Below are 14,843 nucleotides of genomic sequence, written 5' to 3'. Positions count from 1 at the left end.
ATAAAGTAATTATTATTGTACACAAAGAATTACTATACTTAATGCAATAATTTGCTAATTTACAAATAAGTATAAGTAGTACTCGAAACAAGATTTTATCTAGAATTGTCTGGAGTGTAGTTATAATCTTAATTTCAATACTAGGTAAATCTTAAATAAAAGGTAAATTCAGTAGTAAGATTTTCTTGAAATGAAGTATAACTAGATTTGCGGAATGGGGAAACTAGCATATCGTTGGTTCAAGATTAATAATCTTTAAGCGAGTTTAGCTTTTTTTCCGTGTATCTACTCTATTAAAAGTCAAATTTTTAAAAGTAGAAAACACCTTAACCCTTGGGCTACGCGCGTGCCCGAGGGTTAAGGTGTTTTAGTACCCAATATGACCGGGCGGCATTTAAGCAAAATGTACCATTATATAGTCCATAATGTGATTTTCCCTGCTCTCATTGGTTGAGACTAAACGCTGGTGCGTTTTGCCAACCGTGACTAAAACGTGGTACGTTCTGCCATATTCTTTCCAGCATCATGCAAATGTTTTAAGGATAATGCCGATTACACTAATATGTTATAAACGCCATTATTAAAATCTTTGATTTTTAAGAATGACCACAGAATTATCCTATTTAATATTTGATCGTCTTTTTAGGACCAGCGTAAAATGTTAAAAACGCCTATTTTATAAAAATATTAGTCTGACACTTTGATTGTGTTGACACTGAAAAATTTGTTTGTTTGATTTCCGTGTGTCGTGGCGTCTCTGTAACACAGACAGGTATATGTGGTCAATGTACATAATTTAAAATTATTTTGAAATGTACAAGGTGTGTCAGAACAAGATCCATACCAAAGTTATATTTTTTCTTATGGAACACCAGGTATTTTATTTTATTTTTGGATTTTTGAACATAAAATAAGGCACTTATTATAAGGGTTTAATATGTTTAAATAGTTTGGTTTTTGAGATATTTAAAGATATTTAAATTTAATATGCATGCTATGATAAAAAAAGTAAACACCTTGTACATTACTTTTCAGAATTAATTCTTGTGCTGACTTTCAAGCCAGAGAAATAAACCTTACTAAAAAATTTGATTGCTTCCTTAAATGTATACAGGGGTATCAAAAATTGCATCATACATAGAAATAACGAAGTTTTTATGTAAAATAAATATTTAAAATAGACCAGCAATTTTTGATACCCCTTTATACATTTATGAAAGCAATACATTGTTTTAGTAAAGTTAATTTCTCTGGCTTCAAAGTCAACACAAGAATAAACTCTGAAAAGTAATGTACAGAATGTTGACAAACTTTTTTATTAGAGCATGCATATTTAAATGTCTTTAAATATCTCAAAAACCAAAGCATCTAAACATATTAAACCCTTATAATAAATGCCTTATTTTAAGCCCAAGAATCCAAAAATGAAATAAAATGGAATAGTATGGATCTGTATCTGTAAAATGAATAGTATGGATCTTAGTTCTAACACACCCTGTACATTTCAAAATAATTTTAAATTATGCACATTGTTTCTCTACATATACCCATAATTTTTTTTTCTCCATCAACCGAGGCGAATGAGGTGCGCCACCCTGTATAATAATGGTCGACCTTCTTTGGAAACTGCGTGATTTTTGTCCCAAAGCCACCTCCATACAGCCTGTCCAATACGGAAAGTACAGAGTAAAAGTTCGCCGTACAATCCAGGCAACTGAATTTAGCGCGAAAATTCTGAAATCCATGCGTCGCAATCGTCTGCTGTTTTTAGTTCAGCATAAATAATGCTACCTTAAACCAAAACTAATTTTACACTGAATCGAAATTGATCCGGTAAAATATACGTCAAACCTTCAGATGTCATGGTAGATATCAATTAAAAATGCTAAAGTTTATTCAAACACACAAAAACAACGTCTGTCTAATGAAAACTACTTGAGAAAAGCGTATAACGGCTGCGTGTTTTTGGCGAAGTTGTCATATCAATCCGTCAATTCTTTTTTATTTTTCTCAGGGCTATTCAAAAGGTTAATGCCATTCAATCTTAGGCATAATACACCACGTTTTAGTTAAGTTTAGCAACATGTACCTGCGTTTGGAATGCCTCACGCTAACGTGGCAAAATTTACCACATTTTAGTCATGTTTGACAAAGCGTATATACCAGCGTTTAGTCTCGACCAATAAGAACGGGGAAAATCACATTATGGACTAAATAATGGTACATTTTGCTTAAATGCGACCGGGCGCCTAGCGGTATTCCGTACCGCAATTATATTTTTTAAGTATTCTATAATTTATTATATTTTATTGTAAAATTTAGCATGCTAAACAAGAACAAGCAACATTTTTAATACATATTACTTTTATTAACACATAAAAAAACTTATAACAAAATATTTTTAGTACTCTAAATAAACTAAACCAAATAGAACCTTTTAAATATAAAAAACATAACCACTGGAAGAAGATGAAACTATCATCTAAATGTTTAGTCTTCGTCTATAGGTAGATATCTACCGGTAATCATTAGAACCTAGATCTTTTTTTTTTTAAATGAAGAATAATTTAAAAAACACATTTTTTGAATAAAACGTCTACATGAATTTTTCTATCAATAAATTTCATAGACTTGGTTATCAAACCGTGTTCTCGTAGATTACTTAAAGGCTGTACTTAAACTGCCGTTAAACGGTAGCTTATTAAAATGCCGTTAATAGGTATGACGACGTTGATGTGACGCACTTGACGGTTTATGAAATATAGGAATTTTATAAGGACTAACCAACACTATCCACCCCACCAAATAACCAACTTAACCAACGCAACTAACCTCGACACTCATAAAAAAAATTAAAAAACAAATATAAATTAGTAAAAACCAACCAACCCCACCAAATAACCAACTATCCAATGAATTAACACCCTCTTTCCGCCGACATGAACGACGTCACAATATCTATTAACGGTATTTTAGTAGGCTACCGTTTAACGGCTGTTTAAGTACATCGTTACTTAAATACCTTCAAATTTTATAAAAAAAATGAAAATTAACACATTTTTTGAACACAACAAAATATTATTAACTAAACCAAACTAGAAAACGTAATTTTTACTACATCGCAAGCAAATAAAAATTAATGCGTAGCCAAGAGTCATAATTCAAGATTTCTCTGGGTGGTGCCCAGGGGGGGGGGGGGGGGGTGTGGGGGCGATACTGCCGGTCACCACTGTAGGACCAATGCCGGTAATACAATTGATTAGTTCTTCACTCTAGTTTTTGCGAATATATTTTTTGCATTAGCTGCAAAAACTAGTAGTTTTATGGGTTTCACATACATGGCAGAGACAAACTTGCTTCTTATTGTTTTTAATTAGTACTCTGAAGCATATTTAGCAAGTAAAACTTCGAAATTTTTGGAGGAGTTTGTATACTGGCCCTTTTCTTTCCGACCTCGTAGCAACATTCCGGAAAAGAGTTTTAAGTGAGGAACAAGAACCCGAGACGTCCACGAGCAGTAATGGAAATAAAATTTAAAGGACTACTGTAAATAAAATTTGTCCATCAATTACTTTAATGAATTTTTCAAAATGCGTTATTAAAATTAAAACGAACTCAAAAGAAGTTATTAAAAAAATTAAAATAATATTTGTTTATAGTGTCATTGTTACTGGTAATATCTTTCCCTAGGAGATGCAAGACCTTGTCTTTGGTGTGGAAGGTGTTAGTCAGGTGCTGGGGGGAATTCTCTCTAGCACATTGGCTTGATCTAAGAAGCATCTCACTCATCGTCTTGTACCAGGCTATAGTATCGTGGCCAGAGAATTGCACCAAGACATATAACGATACCGGACGGGGCTTCCCAGTCCGTCATACTAGGTACCCTCTACTCTCTGTGGCTTTGTCTCACGGATAGAGGGTGGGGGGGGGGGTCTTGTCTTAACCGCCAGGACCAAGAGGAGAAAACCGTACCATAAACCTAAATCCCACGATGGCGGGACGCATATTCATATTCTGCCAACGTAATACGATATTCGGCTAAAGTCGCAAGCGTTCGAGCATAACGTTTGCAAAATATGATTACATTGAACTAACGTTGGCAGTTTATATGGCTGAATTCGCGTTTGAACCTAGCGTTTGGATAATATGATTGAATTGAAGTAACGTTGGCAGTTTATTTGCCATCCGACACAGTTTGTTGTTTAATCTTCAAATGATTTATTTAAACAGTTGGCTTTGCATGTTGTTAGCTATTAAAAATTGTTTAAAAATTGACCATTATGTCTATTCAAAGGCCTCAAGAGTGCAATTATTTTGATCGGCCAGAACGAGTTCGGAATTAACATTGATACTGAAAAATAAGTAGATGTAAGTTGACTTTTATTAATTAGGTACTATTAACATAACCTCACCATTATGCTCACCATATGTAGTATGATGAAAACCACGAATGTTTACGCGTGATTGATCCCTTTTTACCATCCAAACTAAGCTGTTGGAAGGTTCAAGGTCCGAATCAAGGTCCGTGGAACCTTGATTCAGATTAACAGATATAAGCTTTGTTCGGCTTCTTGTTATTACCGATTCTGAACCGTCCTAGAACTCTGCAGCGCATGCGCAAATGAAATAATGTCTTCATATTTCCTTCTGCGCATACGCATCACAGTTCTAGGACGGTTCAGAATCGGTAATAAGAGAAACCCGAATTAAGCTATAAATTGAGTGATACTAAATTTATATCTGTTTTACGTTAGAAGCATAGTGCCGTTTGAAGCGATGAATCATGTGCAAAGATTGATTGAATTCTATTGATAATATTATTATGATTGGAATATTCGTGGCTAATTTGTTCACTAGTTTATTTTTGCTTTGGAAAGTTATATTAGGTTATAACGTTTACTGCAGAGAAACACATAGAGTTTATGTTTTTTTTTCATAATCGGAGCACTTATCCTTCTCCAAAGTTAGGAAATGGATTCTATCTAAAAGTGGAAACTGATGGCGCTTAGGTCGCATCGCCAGTGAAAAGAAGAGCGTAACTTTACGCGACTCTCTACTCAAAAAATGTTATATTAGGTATTAAAATTTAAATAATTTATTACAGAAATGGGTAACCGAATTAGGAAATTTAACAAAAATTACTTGGCGAGCTACCACGACTGTTAGAACACCGTTGGAAAAATCTAAAAAAAAACATATTTAGACGCTATTACCATTGTCATTTATAAAGTTTAACAATCGCGTACAACAAAAAAATCTCGTAATATCGACTGTCCTGCAAAAATGAAAATTTTAATAGAAGAGCCCATGGATACTGCAAGTACATGGCCTTGTGTTGTGCTTTTTTATGAAGAACATAATCACACAATAGAAAGCGGAGCAACCTTGTTAAAAAGACCTATTGTCATCGTTTTAGTTAAAAATTGCATTTCAAGAAGTTTGAAACCGTTCTCATAGCACTTTTTGTTCTTTCCCTTCAAATACTAACCATTCACGCATATGATCATTAAATTACTTAAATTACACCTAGTGCTTAAAAGCTAGATAAAATCAAGAAAAATATACGTTTTCAAACTAAATCTTAAATAATTTAAAAACGATTTATTTTAGGTATAGGAATATGTCTAGTTAAAACGTAAATTGGAAAGTGAGATTTGGAAAGAGATAAAAAAGCGGGTTTCCATTTGAAAAAAAAAAATATTTATGATAATTTTTAAATCGCTCAATTCCATGACAAATGCCGCCATTATCATATGACATTTGAATTTAATTTATGAAATAGATAGCCACATGTCTTTTCTTTATGTCACAAGGGCCATGATAATCACTAAATTTGACTTTTAGGCCGTACAAATTTTCTGGACAGGTAGTTTTTTTCGTCCAAAAATTTTAAATATTTGTTTCTTAAAAATGTTTCCAGGGAAATACCGCGACAAAATATCGCGATTTTGTAAGTCCTCTAAGATCCGAGGGGCCCCTTCGCTGTCTCAGGCCCGTGGCCCCCGTTATACTAAAGACTTCACTGCTCATCATCAGTAATGAAGCTAGAATACAAGTTATGCTTTGCATTGGTTGTAATGTTTATTCAGTAAAAATAAATAATGAAACCATTGAAAAATAACTTAAAAGCTAAAATAAATAAATTCAGTCTCAAAATATATAAAAAATAATAATTATTCGATCTTTTAAACAAATAAAATTACCCCTTGATTTAATTTCCTAAATAGAAAATGCCATTGACAATTACTGGGGCCTGATAATTGATAATTAGGTAAATAGCTGCTTCTATTTATACTGTTTATAGTTGGCGTATACCTATGGTTTGCATACTCCACCTACAAACTGCTTTATAACTACTGCTTTATAACTACTTTATAACACATATTGGCCTTGTTTGCCAGTTAAATAAAAAATTACTTATTAAGATTCGCAGGCCCTCTAAGAGACGGGGCCCGGAGCGGACCGCCCCTTCCGCCCCCCCCCCCTTTAGTCCGCCACTGCTTCTACTCGTTGTAGTTGCAGGAAAATACCATCTGAAGATTCAACACAATATATTCTTTAATTTTACATAAGTTTTGAGTAACTACAAGTGGTAGAAAATTGCGTTTTTGCATTAATTTACCTTTCATAAACGCTTTATTGGTATGGAATTCATAACCAGCGCGCAGCGTCAATCATAAAAGGCTGTGATCATCGTATTTTGACAGTTCAAAATATCAGAAAAACTCGCGTTTTGTTGTAATAAAGAATATTTTGCAGCTTGAAAAACCAACAAAATTCTTTGTTTTAAAAATGCGTGAAATTGTCTGATGTAATGATCAATCACCGTGCGAAGACTTATTTACCCGCATTAATAGAGGATTGTGGCCCCTACTTGAAGAAAGAAAATTTGTTTCAAATTGTTTACGAATATTTGTATCTAAACTAGTCGAGGAGGATATTTGTATCTAAACTAGTCGAGGAGGAACTAGTCGTGGAGACCTGTGACATTGCCTTGATACAAGAACCCTGGATAAATCAGGGTCAAATAAAAGGCCTAAAGGGAGTCGGGGTGGAACTTATATACAGTAGAACCTCTGACAGACCTAGGACCTGCATATTAATTAAAACACACTTAAAAGTACTGCCCTTACTAAAATTCTGCAACAGGGATCTGAGAGCGGTACACATAAAAACGAACGGAGAAGGGCCGAAGGACATTATAATCGGATCGGCTTATCTTCCTTTCGATGACCCTGATCAACCACCACCAGAGACTGTGGAAGAGCTAGTGAGGTACTGCATCTCAGTTGATCATTGGCTCGGACGCAAATGCGCACCACACTTTCTGGGGAAGCACAGACACAAACCCTAGAGGCGAAGCTCTGCTGCAATTCTTTATGGCAAATAATTTAGACGTAATGAATAAAGGTAACAGGCCTACTTTTGTGACCACACAAAGGCAGGAAGTTATAGATCTAACATTAGCCACCACTTTTGTTAGCAATTTCATAAAAAACTGGAGTGTGTCAGAGGAGGAGAGTTGCTCGGACCACAAACACATAAGGTTTGAAATCTCGGGAATACAAAGGACCGTAGAAACCTACCGTGATCCTCGGAATGCAAATTGGGAAGCCTTTGGGGCAGACCTAACTAGCAAACTGACGAGTATCAAATCAATGGTAAGGAATGCGACTGAGGTGGAACTGGTCGCGGAGCAATTGACTGACGCGATCAGATCTTCTTTTGAGGAAAACTGCCCCCAGACTGTCAGAAGCCACAAACGGGCAACACCCTGGTGGACCGTCCAGCTAGAGGCAAGGAGAAGGCAGGTAAGGAAAAACTGGAATAGGGCAAAAAGATCCGGCGATTGGGGGGAATATAAGACCTCTTTGACCGAATATAACAAGGAACTGAAGAGAGCAAAGAGATTATCTTGGAGGAGGTACTGCGAGGGCATTGATAGTACCTCAGAATGTGCCAGACTTCAAAAAATACTCTCTAAGGACTCTCAGACCTCAATTAACTCTCTTGTAACTAGTGCAGGAGAATACACATCCACTGGGAAAGAGACGCTGACCGAACTCTTTCGGGTACACTTTCCCAGATCAATAGCCTTGGAGCAATCCCCAGAAACCTGGAAGAGTAGTGGACTTGAGAACTTCACGAGAAGAGCCTCAAGGGAAGACTGGCAGGTTTCAAAAAGGGTGATTGACCAATCAAAGTTAAAATGGGCTATAAGCTCATTTGAGCCATACAAATCACCGGGACCGGACGGTATTTGTCCAATAATGCTCCAGAAAGGACCAGACCTCTGACGAGCAAACTTTGTACACTACTAAGAGCTAGTCTGGCCTTAGGATATATACCGAGAATTTGGAGGCTGACCAGGGTAGCTTTTATACCCAAGAATGGGCGTCTGGACTATTCTACGGCAAAGGCTTTTAGGCCCATCAGTCTTATGTCGTTCGTACTAAAGGCTCTTGAGAAACTAATGGACAGGTATGTTAGGGATGAAATAATGGGAAAAAGACCATTTCACCAAGACCAGCATGCCTATACAGCAGGACGATCAACCGAATCGTCACTCTATCAGCTAGTAAGCAAAGTGGAGTCGACGTTCGAAACAAGAGAAGTGCTTTTAGGGGCATTCCTCGGCATAGAAGGGGCGTTTGATAACACCTCATTTCAGTCACTGACGAGAGCTACAAGGAACCTCGGATTAGAGGAGACCTGCTGCAGGTGGATAGACTGCATGCTCAAAAGTCGAGTGGCATATACCACCCTCCTAAATGAGACTGTTGCAGTCCGGGTGGCGGGAGGATGCCCGCAGGGGGGAGTTCTCTCCCCTCTGCTGTGGAATCTCGTTATGGACGGACTGCTTAGTCTCAACAGGGCTGGTTTCAACACTCTGGGATATGCAGACGATTTGGTCGTGTTAGTCAGAGGTGAGTTTAACACAACAGTAAGGGAGCGAATGCAAAGGGCCTTGAAGATTGTGGAATTACGGGTGACACGGGAGGGACTAAATATTAGTCCTACAAAGACCGTAATAATCCCCTTCACCAAGCGCAGAATACTTGAGGGATTAGGCCCTCTAAGACTCTGCGGTGATGAGATTCCTCTCTCGGGGGAGGTCAAGTATCTAAGAATCACGCTTGATATCAAACTGACCTGGAACCGACATTTGGAAAATGTCACAAGGAGGGCGGTGACTACACTAGCGGTAGTCAGACGCCTTCATGGAAAAATCTGGGGCCTTAGACCACAGATGGTGCACTGGCTGTACACTGGAGTGGTGAGGCCTTCAGTAACATATGCATCCTTGGTATGGTGGCCTAAGGTAATGCAACAAACAACAATGCTCAGCCTCAGCAAGGTGCAAAGACTTGCTTGTCTGAGCATAACAGGGGCGATGAAATCAACGCCCACTGCATCAATGGAGGCGCTTCTGGACCTTCCGCCTCTTCACATAGTGATCCAGGCGGAGGCAAGAATGGGACTCTATCGACAACAAAGTGTCTTGTCTCTGGGAAATAGGACAGAAACAGGACACTCAAAGATGGGAATCCTATCGGGGACCTCTACTCCAAATGAGATCGGATCAGATGACCCCTCTTTATCACTACCACAAACCATTCGAGGTGAACACAAAATGGATCGAGGAATGTGGACAGATATAACATTCCTTTAGGATGGACTAACCTGGTATACAGACGGGTCAAAGACCGCTGAAGGAACAGGAGCTGGAGTATTTGGGGAAAGACCAAGGGTAAGTTTATCCTTTTCCTTGGGTAAACACTCAACCGTATTCCAGACAGAAATCTTCGCCATTCTACAATGTGCGAGAGAAAACAATAGAAGAGCTTATTCAGATAAGCTCATCAATATATGCTCAGACAGTCAGGCGGCACTTGGGGCGCTTATGAGCCCAAAGGTATCGTCGAGACTCGTCTGGGAATGCCAAGGTGAACTGGAAGCTCTGGCTCGACGGAACAGAATTAAATTATTCTGGGTGCCGGGCCACAGCGGCATCCAAGGCAACGAAAAAGCCGATGAGCTAGCTAGGCAAGGATCATCGGCATCTTATCTTGGTCCAGAGCCAATACTGGGAATACCCAAATGTATGGCCCGTAGTGCATTAAAACTCTGGATCAGGGAAAAGCAGAATGTCCACTGGAGAAACAGACAGGGGCACAGGTACAGCAAGGCTTTTATCCAAGGACCTAGCTCCAAAACCGCAAAAGAACTGCTAATGCTTAGCAGGAATAAATTGCGGATTACAACAGGCCTCTTGACAGGACATATGGCTGCCAAGTGTTACCTGAACAAGCTCAATCTGTATCAAGGAAGTCTTTGCTGCAGACCCTGCGATAAAGATCCTGAAACAGCGGAGCACATAATATGTCACTGCGAGGCTCTGGATCGCAAGCGACACTTTTTATTTGGGAAAGCTAGGCTAGAACCGGAGGAACTATGCTCCCATCCTATCAAGGACCTGCATAAGTTAGTGCAGGGCACAGGGATAGGAGAATGGGTGCAGATATAGAAAGGGGACAAACACAATAGGCCTCACAGGTCGCAGTGTTTCCGGCAGAGGACGGCCCCTTATTGTGGAAAAAAAAATCTAAACTAGTCAAAATTCAAAGTGCTAAATAGTGAATAAAATAGTGTCTAAATCTCGGTCTAAATATTATATATATTTCATTAGACATAGACATTTAATTCAGTCCATTTTTCTAGTCCTACATTTTCGCCATTAAGAAGAAAGGAGGTGTCCAAAGAATATATAGAAAACATCTCAGATTTGTAATTGAAATGTATCAAAATTATCATGTAAACATATAAAAGCCAGACTCTGAAAAAGATATTCTGTCATTATAAACGTCAAAAAATTTCCAGTATAAAGCGTAGTTTACACGGGATAGAAAATTGCGCTAGAACTTGCTAGAGTAACTTGCGATAGTGTTTATATTTAAGCAAATTTTTAAGCAATTTCTTGCAAGAAGTACTTTCTACGCATATGCTTTGAGCAAAAAATTGCATGCACGTATACACGGTATGGTGTATATTGCCCTAGTATATTGTTTAGTAAAAAAATGTCGCGCCGTAAAACGAGAGCTGCAGCCACTGCTCTTCTTGTTGCAATTTTACGCAAACAGCCAAGAAAATCTAGAAAAAGAATATGGGTTAAAGAATGGATTGCCAGAAGGCCTAGTCTTGGAGCTTACGCGATGTTATTAAAAAAGTGTTCAGTTGTGTTGAATTTGTCAGCTATAAATTTGATTGCTTTTTGCTTTTTAGCTCTATCTCTGCAAATTTTCAATTTTTTTTTGCCACAGTTCCGGAAATCCTTCAAATAAATTAATCAAAGTGATGGTATCTTCTTTCGACCACATACTCCATTTTAATATCGTTATTAACACGCCTTCGAAAATCACTTGCACCAAAAACTTTCAACAAGACGGAAACAAATTTTAACTTACCATAGCACTCTCCCAACCTGTTTACACTTGCAAAAGTCTTTCGTCGCAACCACTTCCCCGCCAGTTTTGTGACTTGCTGGGAGAGTGCTTTCGGATAATGTTTACATTATGCAAGTTTGGTAGAAGTGCTCTCAGACATATACTTGCGATAATTTACTTGCCCGTGTAAACTACGCTTTTTATTCGCTGTTGGGTGTTCACAAGGAAAAATTTTTCACTAAAATTTATCCGTTGCCATGGTCATTTGTCAAAAAAACACGTTTTGCTTAGTTAAAAATTACAGGTATGGAATTTTCACTTATAATATCACAAGAGCTTAAATTATTTTCCTAAAATATTCGTGCCCGAAAGAAAATTTCCAGGAATAATTTAAGCTTGCGTGGTATTCGGTAAGAAAATTTCACACCTAAATTTGAAAAAAAAAATATTAATCCAACATGACATTTTAAAATAATTTCAATTTGTTAAGTTGGCCAAGGTATTGATGTTTTTGACATATTATGTGTTTTGTCATTTTTGTTTGCGATTCTGTCATTAAGCTATTACTAGTTTTAAAACGTCTGTACGTAGAGTAAGAAGTATATAGCGAAATGTCGCGATTTGGAAAAGTAAACCAACAAGTCATTAAAGAAGAAATTGAAAATATAAAACCAGATAACACCCGAAAATCAAAATCAAGTGTATATCCATCATATTTCGTTAAATAGAAAAATACCAGCTTTAGTTAAATAAAGGCGGCAGAACTATATTTTTTAGAACATGGCAATTTCGAAGAAATTCATATGTAGGTATATCTAACATATTTCCTTAAATAAAAATATTACCAACCTTAGTTACATCAAATGCTAAAACTCAAATGGGTAATATTTCAATATATAGACATTGTAGTTCATTCACATTATGATTGTAGATCTTATGTTTACCTTTTCAACTGTCAAAAAATTTCCACTAAAGTTTCGTGGCGCCTCGAAAAAATTTCCGGAAATTTTTTCAGTTGCCATGGTAACTAGTCAACATTAAAGCATGTTATTGGTTGAAAAGTAGAGGTGTGAAATTTTCATTGTAACATCGTTTATAGAAATTTTTTATCGAAATTAATTGGAACAGTAAACTTATTACCTGAGCAACGTGATCTGACAGACAGTTTTTTCATACACAAGCATTGACATCATCGATATTATGACTAATACACGTGTAATCTATTAAATTAACAGAAGCTGCTGTAATGCGTGTTGGCTCATTGATAACATTACGCATACCATAACAAAGTAACGTATCCATGAAATTCTGGGCGTCGCTTCGGATGTCAATTCCAGAGAATTAATATTAAAGTCGCCACACAGAATTACATTGTTTTTACCACTTTGACAAATATTGTGAAGCAGATCATTCAATTTTGACAGAAAATGGTCAGTTTCTGTATTTGGGGCTCTGAAAATACAGATGACATACAAAATATAATCTAGATGTTCGATGATAATATCACATTCTTCAAATACGCCATCTGTACATTTTTTTTTTATTTTGTTTAACCTTTTCACAGAAACCCCAAAATTATTATTATATAAAATCAATGTGCCGCCACCACTTCCAGTTTGTCTGCAGTAATAATCACCTAATTTGTAGTTGCTATTTTATACAGTTCAATTTTGGATTCCGCTAACCAGTGTTCCGATATGCAAGCCACATTGACTTTTTTGACTCCAAAGCAAGCATAAAAAACGAGATTTGGTATGGTAGTATATGACATAAATTAGGATTGATTGACGTATTCAATTCTTTTCGGCTACTTCCTGTTTTACCGGAAATGACTACAGCTTTTGATTTTTAAATCATACTCTCGGTATTTTTTACTTTATTTGATAGAAAATGACATCCTGAATAGAATGACATATCATATGTCAAGTTTTGACATTTTTGCTTATAACAAAATTGAATTTTAAATTTCAATCTAGAGCACCATGGCTGTGTTAAAAACACTAATTTTTAATCAATGTGCCTTGGAAAAATAGATTTGATCGTCTAATGTTTTTCATGTCTTGCCCTGGCAGATTAAAAGATGCCCAAATCGTATTTTTAATCATATCTCATTTTTTTTCAATTGGAATGAGGGTAGCTCATTAGTATATTTGGAAAAAGCATTTTTTTACGAATAATTTGGTATCACACACTTGGTATTTCGAGTCAAAAAAGTCGCATGTTGAAAATTCAAATAAACCATATTTGAAAATGTCAAAAGTTGACATACGATATGTCATTCTATTCAGAGTATCATTTTTTATCGAATAAAGTAACAAAATACCGAGGGGGCCATTTAAAAATTAAAAAATGTAGTCATTTCCGGTGAAACAGGAAATGACCAAAAACAATCGAATACGTCAATCAGTTCTAATTTATGTCATATACTAATATATAAAATCTCAATTTTTTATCAAATTTTATTATGAAAAAATAAAAAAGTTATAGAGGTGAGCCACTTTTGTGTCTCAAAAGTGGATAGACGGTATACCCGACACGTCATACTAAATGTGGAATGGTTAACATCGTAATTCAGTCTGTATCATAATCTGTATCATAGTATCTGTATCATAGTATCGTTTGCAACTACACGAGATTTGTACACGAGATTTGTACTTACGCAATCGTCAGCAATATGATCATCCTCACCACACTTTCTGCAAGTGCTTTTTTCTACACACTGATTTACACCATGGCCATATTTGTTACATTTAAAGCATCGAAATAGAGAAACGTATTCGAACACGAGACAGAGAAAATCCCAAACGTAGTTTCCACTGTGACTCCATAATGCGCCAAAACGTATTTGAGTCGCATTCTCTAATAGCTCTATATTTGTTTTTTTTTGGATTTTCTAATAATAGCCATATATTTGGTTTACATCTTTTTTATTGTTTTTACATCAATATGTATATTTTCATGCTGAATAAATTTATTCCGTTTCAGTAAACTGGATTTAATGGCTTCTTTATCAAGATTTTCTTCTATATCTAAGACCTTAATCTTTGGAAGTTTTCGTCCAGGCATTTTTACTTCGTATTTGTTTTTTAATTTTTTTTCAACAGAATTCTATAATTTACTAATATTTTCCTTTGTGCTACATTTCATTAGAATTCCGCCATTATTAACATCTTTCATTTGAATAATGCCTACCTCCAGCTCAGAAGGATTTACAACATTCATAATTGCTTCTTTAGTTTTCTTGTTATCTTGCTTTGTCTTGGGTTTAATATCTAGAACTTCACCTTTACCATTTTTTAGAGCATCATAGGATTGAACATGCTCATTTTTTCCACTCTGTGTGACATTTGCCAGAACATTTGCCTCCTCTTTAACTGCTATATTTTTAATATTGCGTTT

General features: G+C 36.4%; 1 protein-coding gene across 1 annotated transcript in view; it reads right to left on the bottom strand.

Annotated features, from left to right (window-relative positions):
• Positions 1–12,644, bottom strand: part of LOC115883484 — a 51,082-nt gene extending 38,438 nt beyond the window's left edge. The window contains exon 1 of the mRNA XM_030901848.1: positions 12,585–12,644. Coding sequence (XP_030757708.1) covers positions 12,585–12,618 — 34 coding nt within the window. The 5' untranslated portion in view covers positions 12,619–12,644. The remainder of the gene's footprint in view (positions 1–12,584) is intronic.
• Between the last annotated feature and the right edge of the window lie 2,199 nt (positions 12,645–14,843).

This window comes from Sitophilus oryzae, unplaced genomic scaffold, assembly GCF_002938485.1.
Source record: "Sitophilus oryzae breed Bouriz unplaced genomic scaffold, Soryzae_2.0 scaffold_1913_pilon_pilon, whole genome shotgun sequence".
NCBI lineage: Eukaryota > Metazoa > Arthropoda > Insecta > Coleoptera > Curculionidae > Sitophilus > Sitophilus oryzae.
The sequence above is the reverse complement of the archived record's forward strand: the minus strand, read 5'-3'. Positions and strand labels throughout refer to the sequence as shown.